The 19,508-nt window shown below is 45.8% G+C and overlaps 1 protein-coding gene across 2 annotated transcripts in view; it reads left to right on the top strand.

Moving 5' to 3' along the window:
• Nucleotides 1-17,537, top strand: part of LOC125454078 (tubulin alpha-1D chain-like) — a 77,960-nt gene extending 60,423 nt beyond the window's left edge. Inside the window, exons 1-4 of one of the 2 annotated variants that reach the window (XM_048534371.2) lie at nucleotides 6,040-6,118; nucleotides 7,688-7,910; nucleotides 13,816-13,964; nucleotides 16,506-17,537. In XM_048534371.2, coding sequence (XP_048390328.1) covers nucleotides 6,116-6,118; nucleotides 7,688-7,910; nucleotides 13,816-13,964; nucleotides 16,506-17,480 — 1,350 coding nt within the window. In that variant the 5' untranslated portion in view covers nucleotides 6,040-6,115 and the 3' untranslated portion in view covers nucleotides 17,481-17,537. Of the gene's footprint in view, nucleotides 1-6,039; nucleotides 6,119-7,687; nucleotides 7,911-13,815; nucleotides 13,965-16,505 lie in introns of those variants that run through there. The other variant, XM_048534370.2, reaches the window with a different exon arrangement.
• The last annotated feature ends 1,971 nt before the right edge of the window (nucleotides 17,538-19,508 follow it).

Raw genomic sequence — 19,508 nt, 5'->3', positions numbered from 1 at the left:
GGATCAATGGTCGGCACAACATTGTGGGCTGAAGGGCCTGTTCTGTGCTGTACTGTTCTATGTTCTATGTTCTTTCTGCAATGCCACCATTTGTTCTTCATCCAGTCTGTCCTTAATTTGAATGTCTTGAAAGGCCATTTCAGAGGTAACCTGTGATAGGATTTGAGTATTGGAGTAAGGATGTCTTGCTGCAATTGTACAGGACCTTGATGAGGCCACACCTTGAGGATTGTGTGCAGTTTTAGTCTTCTAGACTGAGGAAGGGCATTCTTGCTATTGAGTGGGTCCAGTAAAGGTTCAACAGACTGATTCCTGGGATGGCAGGACTGACAATATGAGGAAAGTTTGGATCGACTAAGCTTGTACTCGCTGGAATTTAGAATAATGAGGGGATCTCATAGAAACATATGAACTCCTGATGGGACTGGACGGGATAGATGCAGGAAGAATGTTCCCGATGTTGGAGAAATCCAGAACGAGGGGTCACGGTCTAAGAATAAGGGGTGAGGACTGAGATGAGGAAGAATTTCTTCACTCAGAGAGTTGTGAACCTGTGGAATTCTCTCCCACAGGAGGCTGTTGGGGCCAGTTCATTAGATATATTCAAGAGGGAGCTAGATGTGGCCTGTGCAGCTAAAGGGATCAAGGAGTATGGGGATGGGGGGAGGGGTGGGGAATGGGATACGGAGATTTTATGATCAGCCATGATCATATCAAATGGTGGTGCAAGATCGAAGAGCCAGATAGCCAATTCCTGTACCTATTTTCTATGCTTCAAACTTTTTAGTTTTCAATCACGGGTAGGTCATGCTGGGTAAGGATAGCAGAATTCCCAATTAAGATTAGTTCTTAAGGTCTCCATAACCGGGGCTGCCTTTGTATTTCAGCTTTATTGTTGAATTTAAGTTCCACAAGTTCCATGGTGGGATTTGAACTCACATCCCCAGTGTAATGGCCTACATCTTTGGGTTTAAAGTTCAGTCAAATTACCAGAAAGCCATTTTCTCCCCATGACTTCTCCTCACGAATGTCTCACCCTGGCATCACATTCAACCTCAGTTTGCTCATTGACTGAAGTGCCAATGTGAATTGCGCCCTGTTCTTAATTGTGCAAAGCTGATTGCACAATGGAATGGGGAACATTTTGTCTTGTCCTTTTGAGACCTGTCATAAAATTCAGCCCCGACTGAAGTAGGACTCCCAAGTCCCTTCCTACTTCAGATTTCTGAAGCCTTTCCCTGTTTAGAAAATAGTGTATACTTCTATTCTTCCCAACAAAGCACACAGCCTCACACTTTCCCACATTGTATTCCATCTGACACTTATTTGCCCACTCTCACAGCCTGTCAAAGTCCTTCTGTAGCCTCCCCACTTCCTCAACACCACCTGTTCTTCCGCGCATCTCAGAATTACCTCCATCACCACCCCCCAATGGCCACAGTGATCAACGAGCTAGATTTTAAGAAAGTGATTTGATTTGATTATTGTCAGATGTACTCTGATACAGTGAAAACTATTGTTTTTGTGTGCTATCCAGGCAAATCATACCATACGTAAGTACATCAGGGTAATAGAACCAAATGCAGAATATAATGTTACAGCTACAGAGAGAGTGCAGAGAAAGATCAACTTTAACGTATGAGAGGTTTCAGAAGTCTTGTAATAGTGGGGAAGAAGCTATCCTTGAATCTGTTGGTGTGTGTTTCCAAACTTTAGTATCATCTGCCCAGTGGAAGAGAGTATAACCAGGGTGGGAGGGCTCTTTAGTTATATTGGCTGCTTTCCCAAGGCAGTGGGAAGTATAGATGGATGAATGGGAGGCTGGTTTATGATGGACTGGGCTGTGTTTATACTTTCTGTAATTTCTTGCAATCTTGGGCAGAGCAGTTGCCCAACCAATCTGTGCTGTGCCTGGATAGGATGCTTTCTGTGGCGCATCTATAAACATTATAGAACATAGAACATTACAGCACAGTCCAGGCTCTTCGGCCCTCGATGTTGTGCCGACCTGTCATACCGATCTCAAGCCCATCTAACCTACACTATTCCATGTACGTCCATATGCTTGTCCAATGACGACTTAAATGTACCTAAAGTTGGCGAATCTACTACCGTTGCAGGCAAAGCGTTCCACTCCCTTACTACTCTCTGAGTGAAGAAACTACCTCTGACATCTGTCCTATATCTTTCACCCCTCAATTTAAAGCTATGCCCCCTCGTGCTCGCCGTCACCATCCTAGGAAAAAGGCTCTCCCTATCCACCCTATCTAACCCTCTGATTATTTTATATGTTTCAATTAAGTCACCTCTCAACCTTCTTCTCTCTAATGAAAACAGCCTCAAGTCCCTCAGCCTTTCCTCGTAAGACCTTCCCTCCATACCAGTCAACATCCTAGTAAATCTCCTCTGCACCCTTTCCAAAGCTTCCACATCCTTCTTATAATGCGGTGACCAGAACTGTACACAATACTCCAAGTGCGGTCGCACCAGAGTTTTGTACAGCTTCATCATAACCTCTTGGTTCCGGAACTCGATCCCTCTATTAATAAAAGCTAAAACACTGTATGCCTTCTTAACAGCCCTGTCAACCTGGGTGGTTGGTAAGAGTCTTTGTGGACACGTTGATTTCCTTAGCCTCCTGAGGAAGTTCAGACATGGTTGTGTTTTCTTGACCATCGTGTCGAAGTGGGTGAACCAGGACAGATTGTTGGTAATATTTCCTCCCAGGAATGTGATTATCTCAAACATCTCCCCCTTCAGCACCATTGACACAGACTGGGGCATGTCCTCCACTCCGCTTCTTGAAGTCAATGACCAGCTCCTTCGTTTTGCCGACATTGAGGGAGAGACTGTTGTCTTTACACCTTGCCACTAAGCTCTCTATCACTTTCCTGCACTCTGTCTCATTGTTGCTTAAGATCTGACCTATAACGACGGTATCAAAGCCCTCCATTAGCAAACTTGTAAATGGAGTTGGGGTGGAATTTGGCCACACAGACGTGAGACTATAATTTGATGGAAAAAATAAGGAATAAAGTGAAAATAGCCGTGAATCAGAAGTTGAAAATTCTAAAAATATTCTTTCAGAAACCAGATCTGAAAAGAGGCGGGTTCTTAAAATAATAGATAGCATAGTTTAATCTTCCAGAATACTACGGGAATGACCCACAAAGGCTATTACAGGCTCACATTTTAATTTGTTTGAATAGGCCAGGGAAAAAAGGTTTTGACTGTTTATGATGTGGGAGGATGGGGGGAGATGTTTGAGAGTATCACATTCCTAGGAGGAAATATTACCAACAATCTGTCCTGATAATATGAGAGAATATAGGGGAAGCATACCTTCAAACTCAAACCGAGAATTAAACAGGTTTGGACTGTACTCATTGGAGTTTAGAAGAATGGGAGGTGATCTCATTGAAACATGTAAGATCCTTAAGGGGCTTGACAGGGTAAATGTTGAGAGGATGTTTCCACTCATGGGAGAGCCTAGGAACAGAGGACACTGTCTCAGAATGGAGGGGTGCTAATTTAAGACTGAAATGAGGAGGAATTTCTTCTCTCAGAAAGTTGTGTGACTTTTAAATTCCTTACACACAGAGAGCTGTCGGGGCAGAGCCCTTGTGTATATTCAAGGCTGAGATACATTCTTGATCAGTCGGGAATCAAAATTTCAGAGGAAAAGGCAGGAAAGTGGGATTGAAGATTATTGGATCAGCCATGTTCGGATGGAATGGTGGAGCAGGCTTGAGGGGCTGAATGGCCCACTCCTGTTCCTATTTCTTATGGTCTTACAGTGTTAGTCTTTCTGCTGAATATTCAGGGAGGAAGTAATGTTGTAAAAGTCAGCCCCGTGGCTCAGGTTTCATTGGACTAACCATTGCATTGTTCGTCAATTAGTGTTGTTTCTGTATTTAGCTTATAAAGCTTTTTTTCCACCAAATACTGCAAGCTGCTGAAGAGAGCAGCAATCAGCTGGAATCTCAATGGACAGTGGGACCAAGGGTTTGGTGCCAGAGAGCTTAAAGGAATGGGAAATACAAACATATATATTAGGAGCAAGAAATGGCCGTTCAAGCTTGGATAACAAAGTGTGGAGCTGGATGAACACAGCAGGCCAAGCAGCATCTCAGGAGCACAAAAGCTGACGTTTCAGGCCTAGACCCTTCATCAGAAAAGGGGGATGGGGAGAGGATTCTGAAATAAATAGGGAGAGAGGGGGAGGCGGATTGAAAATAGATAGAGGAGAAGATAGGTGGAGAGGAGAGTGTGGGGAGGTAGGGAGGGGATAGGTCAGTATGGGGAGGACGGACAGGTCAAGGGGGCGGGATGAGGTTAGTAGGTGGGAAATGAAGGTGTGGCTTGAGGTGGGAGGAGGGGATGGGTGAGAGGAAGAACATTCACTATTCACTAAGATCATGGCTGATCTGATTGCTACACACTCCTGCTTACTCCCAAAACCCCCTTGTGTATCAAGAATCATTCCACCTCTGCATTTAAAATATCCAAAGACCCAGCTTGCATCACATTTTGAGGAAAATGTTCCGAACGTTCACAACCCTCTGTGAGAAAACGTATTGTTTACTCCCTACCCCACCCACCTCCCTATTTTCAGCATATAAACTCACATTTTCCCAGCCACCATCAGTTCCGGGGAAGGGTCACTGGACCCGAAACATTAACTCTGTTTTTCCCTCCACAGATGCTGCCAGACCTGCTGAGCTTTTCCAGCAACTTCTGTTTTTGTTCCTGAGAACAGATAGTGTTGGAGTTACTCAGTGAGTCTGGCAGCGTTTGAGGCTCTCTGGACGGTAACCTTTCTCAAAGGAACAGAGTTAACATTTTGGGTTCACTTCTTCAGAATAGTTTAGTTTGGCAATATCCATAACATTTATTGACTAGATGCCAGATGTATAAACTATGTGGAAATAATACAGTTAGGGATATTCCTCAGTTCAAAAATTTTTAGTACATTCAAAGCTTGAATTTCTGATTTGGCAAGAGGTGGTTTCTGGGGAGGGAAAGAAGAAACATTGAACATATTCTGAATGAATCCCTATTTATTTCCCCATGTGGTTCACCAACCAGTAGTAAGCATTTCTAGGGCTGCACAAACAGCTTCGAAGAAAAGAAAGATTTGCGTTTATATAGTGCCTTTCACGGACAGCAGCGACTCAAAGGCCTTTACAGTTAGTACAGGAGGAGTAGACGCTTGTAATATGAGAAAACTCAGCAGCGGATTTGTGCACAGCAAGCTCCCATATACATCAGTGAGATAATGATTGGATTTGTGGAGGGCATGGCCTAGTGGTATTAGCACTGGACCAATAATCCAGACTCCCAGGTAATGCTCTGAGAACACAAGTTTGAATCCTACCACAGCAGATGGTGGAAAGTGAATTCAATAATAATCTGGAATTAAGAGTCTAATTGTGATTGTGAAACTACTGTTGATTGTCAGGAAAAATCTCGCCTGGCTCACTAATGTCCTTTACGGAAGGAAACAGCCATCCTTACCTGGTCTAGCCTACATGTCACTTCAGACCCACAGCAATGTGGTTGACTCTTAACTGCCCTCTGGGCAACGAGAGATGGGCAATAAATGCTGCCTGACCAGAGACACTCTCATCCTGTGAATGAATAAAAATATTGTTGGCAAAACCAGTCTGGTTCAATAATGAATGAATAAAAAACAAAGATTGTCTGTTCTGTGATTGATTCAGGGTTAAATATCAAACAATCAGCTCGATAGTAACGAAGTACAGACAGAAATGGGGGAGCCTAAACTTTGAATAGATTATTCCATTCTAATTAAGAGATGCTCCCTTTCAAGATACTATTAAAAAAAAACTAATTGCATATCCAGTTGGATGTTCTTTTTTTATGGCTGGGGGGAAGGTGGTTTCTGACAAGTTTCTTTTTCATTAAGGGCAACAATTCCATTAATTGACTTAATTTATTTTAACCAATCCCACCTCATGAGTTGTCAGCAGCTGTATAAATAGGGTAAAGAGCATGAGCTGGTTGCTACTGATTTTTCTTGGATTTGTTTTTCCTGCTCTGAGGTGGCTGATCCTTGCCAAGTTTCCTGAACTTTGAGACAGGGGCATTTAAAATGGTGAGTAAACTGAAAAATGACTAGGGTGTCTCAAGCCTTTGAAGTTGTAAAACCAGTTTCTATCTTCTTCAATTTAAAAGTATGGATCAGAGCCTTTTTTTTTTTTGCTGATTTTCCTCTTAGCTTGAGTAATCTGCCCTGGTTTTCAAATGGGTCATCTGTTGGGATGGGGGAGGTGAAGTCTATAAACAGATGATTTATCTGTCTGGGGATTCAATGGGTCTATTCAAAGAAAGGCAGATGGAATATCTTTAAACAACTGAATTGTTGGTGCATTGTCCCCAGAGGCTCTGACCTGTGTTCAGGTGTTTAAGAAGCTGCCTGTTTGAATCCATTATAGGGTCTAGGCCTGAAATGTCAGTTTTCCTGCTCCTCTGATGCTGCTTGGCCTGCTATGTTCATCCAGCTCTACACCTTGTTATCTCAGATTCTCTGGCATCTGCAGTTCCTACTATCTCTTCTGAATCCATGTTAGAAGTTAAACCTGCTACCAGCTCTTATCCTTGTAATCTAGCTACTGTAAGTCCAGCCAAGTTAATAAAATTGTAGCTTTCCAAGCTGGTAAAGCTTTTCAAAATTAAAAATCTAAACTACTTCTACCAGAGTGGAGAGTGTGGAACCTCCTGCCATGAGGCAAATGGTACTGATGGAGTTGGGGGTCGGAGAAATAAATAAAACTAGAGTGGTATCTGGATGAGGCCCCTTGACCAACTGAGAATATGCAGCTGAAAATAGGAAAATGTTGCAGCCAGGAATAGAAAGTTATGGTGGGAGGGAGGCTGAAGGGATGTGACTTGGCCTGTTAGTACTGAAAGTAGAGCTTTACTTTAATCCATTATGGGCTCTGTGTGGCTACCTGTGCTGGCACTACTTGCCCAAAGAGCAGATGAGCCAACCACACTGTTATGGACCTGGAGTCTCATGTAGATGAGAGCAGATGGTCTTCCCCAAAGGATGTTGGTGATCTAGATGGGTTTCTCCTAACCATTGACAATGGTGTTGTTGTTAGTCTTAATTCCAGATTCTTTACTGAATTCAAATGCCATCACTTTTCATCCTCCATGGGATGAGGGTGTTGCTGGCTAAGAAGCGTTTATTGCCCAGAGGGCAGTTTGCAGTCCACTGCATTGCTGTGGGTCTTGAGTCACATGCAGACCAGGTAAAGGTGGCAGCTTCCTTCCCTTAAGGACATTAGTGAACCAGATGGCTTTTCCAACAGTTGACAATGGATTCATAGTCATCATCAGATTCTTAATTCCAGATATTTAGTGAATTCAAATTTCACCACCTGCCATGGTGGGATTTGAACCCAGGTCCCCAGAGCATCATCTGGTTCTAGGGATTAACAGTCCAGCGATAATACCACTAGGCCTCCCCAACGTGGCAGGATTTGAATGCAGCTCCCAGAACACTCAGGATTGCTAGTCCAGTGTCAACACAAGCCACAGGCTCCCCTAAGATTCCATGATTAAGTATGCAAACTTTTAAAATCGATAACTATTGATTGAATAAACATTTGTTGTTCCAACTCTCCAATGTACTTCTAACAGTTTGCATCCTGTCCTGCAGCGTGAATGTATTTCCATCCATGTTGGCCAGGCTGGTGTCCAGATGGGCAATGCCTGCTGGGAGCTGTACTGTTTGGAGCATGGGATCCAGCCTGATGGTCACCGATCTGATGCAAAAAATGCAAGTGAGGCCGATGACTCCTTTGACACCTTCTTCTGTGAGACTGGAACCGGGAAACACGTGCCCAGAGCAATCTTTGTGGACCTGGAGCCAACTGTGATTGGTAATCATGGCACTCAAACCATCTCTTTTTTAAGGTTTTTAGTTTGAAGAAACCATGGTTTTAGAAAGGCTGACGTTGTTGTGATAGTTAAAATGGAAGTAGCTGGAAAAGCTCAGCAGGTCTGGCAGCACCTCTGAAGAAAAATCCAAATTAGTGTCTTGGGTCCAGTGACCCTTCAACACGTCTGAAGGGTCACTGGACCCGAAATGCTAATTCGGATCTCTCTAGTGCTGCCAGACCTGCTGAGCTCTTTCAGCAAGTTCTGTTTACTAATTTGCAGCATCCACAGTTCTCAGTTTTTAATGTCAGTGTTTTAAACATAGAATTAAAGTATCTTCTCCCTAATCAATCATTTGGAACTGGGAATAAGGCAAAATTTAGTAACTACGGTGGCTTTAACTATTGTACACAGTAAACTACCTTCCTTACTATCGTGACTATATCTGTGTTGCCTGTAATTTCCTTTAATTGAAAGGGATACAATTACTATTGCTAAGTTTATGCATGTTGGTTTGCACATACCCTTGTGTGGAAAATGAGTAATGGGGTTTGAGATGATGAAAGGAGTTGGTGTAAATAAACTGCTGAGAATCTTAAATTGGTTGGGCTGTGCCTATTTTGGGAACCTCCATTATCCAAAGGGTAATGTAAAGGCAGCAAGATAACCATTGATAATAAAATGAGGCTGGATGAACACAGCAGGCCAATCAGCATCTCAGGAGCACAAAAGCTGACGTTTCGGGCCTAGACCCTTCATCAGAGAGGGGGATGGGGGGAGGGAACTGGAATAAATAGGGAGAGGGGGAGGCGGACCAAAGATGGAGAGTAAAGAAGATAGGTGGGGAGGTAGGGAGGGGATAGGTCAGTCCAGGGAAGACGGACAGGTCAGGAGGTGGGATGAGGTTAGTAGGTAGCTGGGGGTGCGGCTTGGGGTGGGAGGAAGGGATGGGTGAGAGGAAGAACCGGTTAGGGAGGCAGAGACAGGTTGGACTGGTTTTGGGATGCAGTGGGTGGGGGGGAAGAGCTGGGCTGGTTGTGTGGTGCAGTGGGGGGAGGGGATGAACTGGGCTGGTTTAGGGATGCAGTGGGGGAAGGGGAGATTTTGAAACTGGTGAAGTCCACATTGATACCATATGGCTGCAGGGTTCCCAGGCGGAATATGAGTTGCTGTTCCTGCAGCCTTCGGGTGGCATCATTGTGGCAGTGCAGGAGGCCCATGATGGACATGTCATCAAGAGAATGGGAGGGGGAGTGGAAATGGTTTGCGACTGGGAGGTGCAGTTGTTTGTTGCGAACTGAGCGGAGGTGTTCTGCAAAGCGGTCCCCAAGCCTCCGCTTGGTTTCCCCAATGTAGAGAAAGCCGCACCGGGTACAGTGGATGCAGTATACCACATTGGCAGATGTGCAGGTGAACCTCTGCTTAATGTGGAATGTCATCTTGGGGCCTGGGATGGGGGTGAGGGAGGAGGTGTGGGGACAAGTGTAGCATTTCCTGCGGTTGCAGGGGAAGGTGCCAGGTGTGGTGGTGTCCATTTCAAGCCCACCGACTCCCACAGCTACCTAGAATACACCTCCTCCCACCCACCCTCCTGCAAAAATTCCATCCCCTATTCCCAATTCCTCCGCCTCCGCCGCATCTGCTCCCACGATAAGACATTCCACTCCCGCACATCCCAGATGTCCAAGTTCTTTAAGGACTGCAACTTTCCCCCCACGGTGATTGAGAACGCCCTTGACCGCGTCTCCCGCATTTCCCGCGACACATCCCTCACATCCCGCCCCCGCCACAACCGCCCCAAGAGGATCCCCCTCGTTCTCACACACCACCCTACCAACCTCCGGATACAACGCATTATCCTCCGACACTTCTGCCATTTACAATCCGACCCCACCACCCAAGACATTTTTCCATCCCCACCCCTGTCTGCTTTCTGGAGAGACCACTCTCTCCGTGACTCCCTTGTTCGCTCCACACTGCCCTCCAACCCCACCACACCCGGCACCTTCCCCTGCAACCGCAGGAAATGCTACACTTGTCCCCACACCTCCTCCCTCACCCCCATCCCAGGCCCCAAGATGACATTCCACATTAAGCAGAGGTTCACCTGCACATCTGCCAATGTGGTATACTGCATCCACTGTACCCGGTGCGGCTTTCTCTACATTGGGGAAACCAAGCGGAGGCTTGGGGACCGCTTTGCAGAACACCTCCGCTCAGTTCGCAACAAACAACTGCACCTCCCAGTCGCAAACCATTTCCACTCCCCCTCCCATTCTCTTGATGACATGTCCATCATGGGCCTCCTGCACTGCCACAATGATGCCACCTGAAGGTTGCAGGAACAGCAACTCATATTCTGCCTGGGAACCCTGCAGCCATATGGTATCAATGTGGACTTCACCAGTTTCAAAATCTCCCCTTCCCCCACTGCATCCCTAAACCAGCCCAGTTCATCCCCTCCCCCCACTGCACCACACAACCAGCCCAGCTCTTCCCCCCCCCCCCCCCCCCCCCACCCACTGCATCCCAAAACCAGTCCAACCTGTCTCTGCCTCCCTAACCGGTTCTTCCTCTCACCCATCCCTTCCTCCCAGCCCAAGCCGCACCCCCAGCTACCTACTAACCTCATCCCACCTCCTTGACCTGTCCGTCTTCCCTGGACTGACCTATCCCCTCCCTACCTCCCCACCTACACCCTCTCCACCTATCTTCTTTACTCTCCATCTTCGGTCCGCCTCCCCCTCTCTCCCTATTTATTCCAGTTCCCTCCCCCCATCCCCCTCTCTGATGAAGGGTCTAGGCCCGAAACGTCAGCTTTTGTGCTCCTGAGATGCTGCTTGGCCTGCTGTGTTCATCCAGCCTCACATTTTATTATCTTGGAATCTCCAGCATCTGCAGTTCCCATTATCTAAGATAACCATTGAGCTGCCTCTTGGCACCAGGGCCATGGGTTCAATTCCAGCCTTGGGTGAGCCTGTGGAATTAGCAGGTTTGCTAATCTGTGGGATTCTGCTGGGTGCTCATGTTCCCTCCTATTGTCTGAAGATGTGTGGATTGCCCATCACAAATGATAGGGTGGGGCTGCATCTGGGTGGGATCCTCTGAGGGTCAGTGCAGACTTATTGGGCTGAATAGCCTCTTTCTGCACTGGAAGGATTCTTGCTGTAGAAATCACCCCCCCCCCCCCCCCACCCCCAAGCAACCCAATATCTCTGGGGTGAGAGCTTAATAGTAAAGCTGTTAACTGGGATTACATTTTAGGCAAGGATGTTTAAAATAGGAACAGAAATTTGTTCGTTTTGGGTCCAGGGACCCTCCCTCTGCTGCCAGACCTGCTGAGCTTTTCCAGCAAATTCTAGTTTTGTTCCTGATTTACAAGATCTGCAATTCTTTCACTTTTTGTAGTAAGAAATTATTACCTAGGTGGGGCAAACATGACACAAGCCTGCTGTTGTGAAATTGAGACGACAAGCTGAAGTCTGTATCAGATAATAGGAACTGCTGATGCTGGAGAATGAGATAACAAGGTGTGGAGCTAGATGAGCACTGCAGGCTGAGCAGGAAAGCTGACATTTCAGGCCTAGACCCTTTAGAAATGGGGGCGGGGTACAGGTTCCAAAACACAGGGTGAAGGGGAGGCAGATATAGGTGGAGAGGAGGCAGACAAGTAAAGGGGTGGGGATGGAGCCACTAGGTGGGGAGGTAGGGAGATAGGTTAGTCTAGGGAGGACAGACAAGCCAAAGGGATGAGGTTAGTAGGTAGGAGATGGGATGTGGCTTGAGGTGGGAGGAAGAACAGATTAGGGAGGCAGGGCTGAGCTGGGCTGTTTTGGGATGTGGTAGGGGGAGGAGAGATTTTGAAGCTTGTGAAGTCCACATTGATACCATTGGGCTGCAGGGTTCCCAAGTGGAATGAGTTGCTGTTCCTGCAACCTTTGGGTGGCATCATTATGGCACTGCAGGAGGCCCAGGATGGACATGTCATCTGAAGAATGGGAAGGGGAGTTGAAATGATTTGTGACAGGGAGGGGCAGTTGTTTATTGCAAACAGAGCATAGGTGTTCTACAAAGCAGTCCCCAAGCCTCTGCTTAGTTTCCTCAATGTAGAGGAGGCCAATGGGTACGGCAGATGTGCAGGAGGATGCCTTGATGTGGAAAGTCCTTGGGGCCTAGGATGGGGGTGAGGGGAGCAGTGTGGGGGCAGGTGTAGTACTTCCTGCAGTTGCAGGGAAAAGTGCTAGGGTTGGAGGGGAGTGTGGAGTGGACAAGGGAGTCAGTCTTTCTTGCTTTCCTCCAGAAAGCAGATAAGGTTGGGTAGGGAAAAATGTCTTGAGTTGGATTGCAAATGGCGTAAGTGTCAGATGGTGTTGGATCCGGAAGTTGGGGTGGTACATGATGAGGGGGAATTCTTTTGGTGCTTGTGTGGATGTGGTGTGAGGGATAAGGTGCAGAAAATGCAGGAGACACAGTCGACTGTGCTCCCCCACTGCAGGGGGAAGTTGCAGTCTTGAAAAACAAAGACACTTGAGATCTATGAGAGTAGAATGCCTCATCCTGGGAGCAGATGTGGTGGAGGTGAAGGAATTAGGAATAGGGGATGGTGTTTTCCCAGGAAGGTGGGTGGGAGGTGGTGTATTCTAAGTAGCTGTGGGAGTTGGTGGGCTTGAAATGGATATTGGTTTCTAGGTGGTTGCCTGAGATGGAGACAGGTCCAGGGAGATGTTAGAGATAGCCCAGGTAAACTTTAGGTTGGGGTGGAAGGTGTTGAAGTGGATGAATAGTTTGAGCTCCTCATGGGAGCATGAGGCAGTGCTGAGACAGTCTTCAATGTAACAGAGGAAGCAGTGGGGTTTAGGGTCAGTTTAGATATGGAAGAGGATTGTTCCACGTAACCTACAAAGATGGGGATAACTTGGTGCCCATGTCTGCCCCCCTTTGTCTGTAGGAAGTGGGAGGAATTGCAAGAGGTTGTTGAGGGTGAGGACAAGTTCAGCTGGGCAGATGAGGGTGTTGGTGGAAGGGGTCTGGTCAGGCCTGTAGGAGAAGCAGCAGCAGAGCCTTTGGGTCATCTGCTTGGGAATGCCAGTTTATAGGGACTGGACATCCATGGTGGAAATGAGGTGTTGGGGACCAGGGAATTGGAAGTTGTGGAGGTGGTGGATGCAGGTGGTGTCACAGATGCAGGTAGGGAGTTCCTGGACCAAGGGGGAGAAAATGGAGTTGAGATAGGTGGAGATGAATTCAGTGTGGCAGGAGCAAGTGGAGACAATGGGTTGACCAGGGCAGCCAGGTTTGTGGATTTTGGGAAGGAGATTAAAGCAGGCAGTGTGGGGTTGAAGAACAATGTTGGAGGCTGTGGGTGGGAGATCACCTGAAGTGATGAGGTTGTGGATGGTTTGGGAGATGGTTTGATGCTCAGGGGGTGGTGGTAGGAGGTGTCAGAGTTGGTGTCAAGCTGAAGGCTGTCCTCTTAATGTCTAGCAGGGATTTAAGACCATTAGTGGTCCAACTTGGGTTAATCCAGGAACACTAAATACCTAGACTTCTGTGACAGGACCATTCCTTTTAATGTTAACAGTGGACCCATTAACAAGACTGGTGTTAGACTGAAATGTTGCTTGAAAGATCACTTTATTGAAGCTTTTGTTTTTACTCACTGGATGGCTTGCAAGAATGCTGTTCTTCTGCCCATTTAACCAAACTAACTTATCTCCAACCAGTGCATTCTCCATGGCAAAACCTCCCCTACTATGAAATTCTAAGTGCTCTCACATACAGAATGTTGCCCTCTTGTGCTGGTCTTGAGCCTTTCACTTCTAGGACAAAGCTTTGGCAAAATCTCATCATTCAGCAAGATGAGTGTGACCACCAAATGACAAGATCTGTGTTCTAATTTCTTTGTAGATGAAATTCGTACTGGCACTTATCGTCAGCTGTTCCACCCTGAGCAGCTCATCACTGGGAATGAAGATGCTGCCAATAACTATGCTCGCGGGCACTACACCATCGGCAAGGAGCTGATTGACTCTGTCCTGGACCGAATTTGCAAGTTGGTATGACTGCGTGAGAACTTTTTTCCTAAGTATAAGTGATCTAAGTTTTGAGGACAATGGATGAGGACAGCCTTGTCTGCTCACTCTCTCTGCAACTCCATTTGTGAGCTACCTGTATGTAAAGTGTCCATAGCCAGTGAAGAATGATGGTCTAGCCAATGACCAGCACTTGTGGCCCCAGCCTTATTGATGTTGAGTCAACCACATTGTGGTGGGTTTGGAGTTTCATGCAAGCAGGTAAGACAACAGATTCCTTCCAGGGCATGAACCTGTTGGGATTTCTATCCTAACTAAGACAACACCAGGTGACAACTTCCACATTTTGGGAATTCAATCATCAAACTAGCTCCAATTCTACTCCTGACATACAGACACTGGGTATCCTCTAACAATTAGCCTGGGGTTCTGGTTTGTAGACTTTGTAATTATTGTCATGATGCTATTGCCTCCTTATTACAGGAAGCCATATTTCTTTCCTTGCATTTAAAACATCCTTGGTGTCTAACCTTCCCCAGACATGAAACCTAAACTCTTTAAAACTTTGGCCTCTTGTGAATGTTGTGATTTTGATTTTTAAATCTGTCCTCTCCTCTTGGTGGCTGCTTTCATCTGCCAGGTGACTTAGGTTTAGAATTCTCCCACGGCCTCCACTTAATCTCTCTGAAGCCTGCCTTTTTGGTTCCTCAAACATTTTTTGCCAGATTAAGGGTGAATATAATGCAAGATGGTAGGACATGTGCTACCTCAGCCTATAGCTTCTTAATTCTAACAGTCTACTATTTCAAATTGTCACAAGTCACACACAATGCACTTTCATTCCATCCCACTGTGGTGAGCTTGTCTCCGAAGACAGATCTTGATTCCAAGATAATAAAATGAGGCTGGATGGACACAGCAGGCCCAGCAGCATCTCAGGAGCACAAAAGCTGACGTTTCGGGCCTAGACCCTTCATCAGAGAGGGGGATGGGGTGAGGGAACTGGAATAAATAGGGAGCAATGGGAGAGAGATTCCCTGAGGTTGGCCTGGAGGGAGGAGGGTACCTTCAGGTTAGGCATCCCTGGGATTACAAGATGCAGGTGGTAGCGTCCCCTCTCAGCCACATCATCCCAGTTTAGAACAACATATTCCCACTCGTTGGAGCCACTGGGTCAAAGATCTGGAGTACCTAACAGCATTGTGGGTGTCCCTACAAGGACTTCTTGAAGGCACTGTACAAACTTCCCCATTCGTAGAATGTAGAGCAATAGTGTAGGACAGGCCCTTCAGCCCTCGATGTTTCACCAACCTGTGAACTAATCTAAGCCCCTCCCCCTGCACTATTCCCATCATCCACATGCTTATCCCAGGACTGTTTAAATGCCCCTAATGTGGCTGAGTTAACTACATTGGCAGGAAGGGTGTTCCATGCCCTTACCGCTGAGTAAAGAACCTGCCTCTGACATTTGTCTTAAATCTCTTACCCCTCAATTTGTAGCTATTCCCCCCCTCATACAAGTTGACATAATCCTAGGAAAAAGACACTCGCTGTCCACCCTTTCTAATCCTCTGGTCATCTTGTATGTCTCTCTCAAATCCCCCTCTTCACCACCTTCTCCAATGAGAACAGGCCCAAGTCCCTCAGCCTTTCCTCAAAGACCTTTGCTTCAGGCCAGGCAACATCCTGGTAAATCTCCTCTGCACCTTTTCCAATGCTTCCACCTCCTTCCTGTAGTGGGGTGACCAGAACGGCACACAATATTCCAGATGAGACCACACTAGCATTTTGTACAGTTGCAGCATGACCTTGCAGCTCTGGAACTCAATCCCTCTACCAGTAAAACCTAATGTACTGTATGCTGCCTTAACAGCACTAATCAACCAGGGATGGGCAATAAACGCAGGATTAACAAATTGCATCCCATAAATAGATGGACAACCTATAGAAGCCACAATGGCTGTAAATGTCAGGCAGGTCCCAGGCATGAATCCTAATGAGTTAAACTGATCACAGGTGGTAACACTATGGTGGAGCACCCATAATGCTTGAGTGAAACCCCCAAGTCTCCATTGGATACACATTTCCATTTTAGTCAGTGACTCCCTGTCTAAATTTGGGTATCCATTATGAATAGTGTATCTGGGATAAGATCAAGGTCCCTGGATTTCATTTCCAAAAGAAAATGATTTCCCCCTCAGAAGTAATGGGAGGCAATGGCTAAGTGGTATTATCACAGGGACTGTTAATCCAGAATCCCAGCATAGCAGATGTTGGAATTGGAATTTGAATTCAACAAAAATATCTGGAGTTAAACATTTAATGACCACAAATCCTTGTTGTTTTGTTGGGGGAAGCCAATCTGGCTCACTAATGTCCTTTGGGGAAGGAAACAGCCTTCCTTACCTGGTCTGGCCTACATGTGACTCCAGATCCACAGCAATGTGGTTGATTCTGAACTGCTCCCGGGCAATAATGGCTAATCTAGCTGGTGATACCCTAATGTTAATGAATTGAAAAAGTAATTCTTCCTGTTTGACAGCAAAACTTCTCTTTTTCTTCCAGGCTGACCAATGCACAGGTCTTCAAGGTTTCCTGGTCTTCCACAGCTTTGGTGGAGGCACAGGCTCGGGATTCACCTCTCTGCTGATGGAGCGTCTCTCGGTTGACTACGGCAAGAAGTCCAAGCTGGAGTTCTCCATCTATCCTGCTCCCAGGATCTCCACAGCTGTAGTGGAACCTTACAACTCCATCCTGACCACTCACACTACACTAGAACATACAGACTGTGCTTTCATGGTGGACAATGAAGCCATCTATGACATCTGCCACAAAAACCTGGGTGTTGAACATCCAGGTTATGTCAATCTAAACCGTCTGATCGGGCAAATAGTGTCATCAATTACTGCATCTCTCCGCTTTGACGGAGCCCTAAATGTTGATTTGGCAGAATTCCAAACTAACTTGGTGCCTTACCCACGTATCCATTTCCCTCTGGTGACATATGCTCCAGTCATCTCATCTGAGAGAGCTTACCATGAGCAGCTGTCTGTGGCTGAGATCACCAATGCCTGCTTTGAACCAGCAAACCAAATGGTCAAGTGTGACCCACGCCACGGCAAGTACATGGCTTGTTGCCTGCTCTACCGTGGTGATGTGGTGCCAAAAGATGTCAATGCTGCCATTGCCACCATTAAGGCCAGGCGTTCCATCCAGTTTGTGGACTGGTGCCCAACTGGTTTCAAGGTTGGCATCAACTACCAGCCCCCTACAGTGGTGCCTGGTGGGGACCTGGCCAAGGTGCAGCGAGCTGTGTGTATGCTAAGCAACACCACGGCCATTGCTGAAGCCTGGGCTCGTCTCAATCACAAGTTTGATCTGATGTATGCCAAGCGTGCCTTTGTGCATTGGTATGTGGGTGAGGGGATGGAGGAAGGGGAATTCTCAGAGGCTCGTGAAGACATGGCTGCCTTGGAGAAAGATTATGAAGAGGTGGGTGCTGACAGTATAGCTGAGGAAGAGGAGGAGGAGGAATTTTGAATTCTATTAATCTGATCTTTGTTCAACCTATCTTTGCCATTTAATAAATTATTTTGACTGCCACATGTTTTGAAGTAGTTCTCTAAAATGTAACAGTTCTGTCGGACTCCTGTGTGAAATAATTAGGTACAGTTGCTGTCTGAATAGAGTAACAACAGGCTATAATCATGCTGTTTTTAATTCTTAAATTTGATTTCAGTTCCAAATTCAAAGGGTTTTGTTTTGTGGTTCCCAATTGTAATGTGAAGGATCTTGTAGCTCTCTCAATGTGGATTTCCCCATGAACTACTTCTGAATACCAATTTTCAGAATGCAGTTTCTATTGACATTCTTGCATTTCCTGTTTATGCAACTTTGATTTGAATTCAGTAACTGGAGGTGGGGGTAAGAGACAAAAGGTCTGAGAATAGCAACATCATTTTGTGTGGAAAGGGGTTATTTGGCCCATCAAGCCTGCACTGAGGCTTAGAGCATCCTACCCAGCTTCTGAACCCCTCTCTCAATCATGCCTTTATCATGGCTAATCCAACTGGCCTACACATCTGTCCCCATGCACAATTCGGCAAAGGTGATGTGTTAGTTGTACTATAACTAGACTGCTAATCTAGAGACTTGAGGTCTTGAATTCCACTGCAGCAGATATCAAATCAATAAATATTTGAATCAGGAATCTAATGGTATCAAATCCATTATTGACTTGGTTCCCTGTTCTCCCCCCACCTGGTTCACTAATCCCCTTTTAGGAAAGGAAACAGCCATCCTTACCTGGTCTGGCCTACCTGTGACTGCAGACCCACAGCAATGTGGTTGACTCTGAACTGCCCTCTGGTAATTTGGCAAGGCATTTATTGCCCATTCCTATGACCACATGGCATTTTGGTATAAAAAAACTCTAAGCTGTGCATTTTTTCACACTTACCAGATTTCTTTAAACACAGGATTATTGACTTGTTGTAAACTCTCCATTTCTGAATCTTCTTTTGGATAGCTGGTTGAATTGAATATAGCATGTAGCAACAGAAAATGTTTGCCCTTCTAAATAAGCACACTCACTAGTAAAGGAAGAAAAAATTGATTTGAGTTAAGGAAAATACTTTGGGCTAATAAGTGTTCATTCCTCAAAGTTAAAAATGATCAAGCATTGAATATTCAGCTGTTGGTGTGATGGTTTGACATTTGTAGAGGAGAATGTCACCAAACATTGGTAGCTGGCTTCAAAATCTTCACATGCACAGCCTAAGTAGAAAACTCTACTAAAGCTTCTTCTGGAGCTTTGGAGGAGGGTGATCACAAGTATATATCCAGAAACAGCTGAGCTCAAGTGGCTTTCCTTCAGTCTGCTGCTTACCTACCACTCAATGTACAAAGCAGAAACATCTGTCAGAGCCTCAATCATAGAAGTCAGCTGCTTTCCCAGAAGGCAGGTCAGGCAAGCAATTCTAGCAAATATCTGGAACCATGTGATTTTTCAAAGTTTCTTTTTGCCATTGGCCTTTTTTAGCTTGGATGGCTGGTTTATGGTGCCAGGTGCTGCCAGTTTGGGTTCAATTCCCATGTTGACTGAGTGTTGCAAATTTGGGCAGAGTGTTTTGGATTGTAAGGCAGGACATTAGAGTTTGGTGTCTATAAAATACTGGTGTTTTGTAAAATGTTGGGGAGGAAAGCTGCGTGTGTAGTGGGTGTCCCTTTTTAAAAAAGATGTGCTTTTGCATGCTTAGATTCGAAAAAGATGTTTTGTGGGTACCAGTTGTAGGTGCAGAGTACCTGAACTGAAACATTTGTATCAAAAAGCTGTAGAGTCAGCAGTTCTATTTGAAAGGAAAAAGGATTTTTTAAAGTTAACTAATCAATTTGACCAGGCACCTGAATACCAAAAATCAATTAAATTTAAATTATGGCTCTGACAAACTAGGATCAATCATTGTAAGGAATGTTGATATGTCATGAGTATAAAAGAAGGGGTAGTTGCTCAAAGACAAGAGCATGAACTGCCATTGCGAGAGTTAACCACTCATCAAGAGAATCGCT

The sequence above is a fragment of the Stegostoma tigrinum genome, chromosome 7, assembly GCF_030684315.1.
Source record: "Stegostoma tigrinum isolate sSteTig4 chromosome 7, sSteTig4.hap1, whole genome shotgun sequence".
Taxonomy (NCBI): domain Eukaryota; kingdom Metazoa; phylum Chordata; class Chondrichthyes; order Orectolobiformes; family Stegostomatidae; genus Stegostoma; species Stegostoma tigrinum.
The sequence above is the reverse complement of the archived record's forward strand: the minus strand, read 5'-3'. Positions and strand labels throughout refer to the sequence as shown.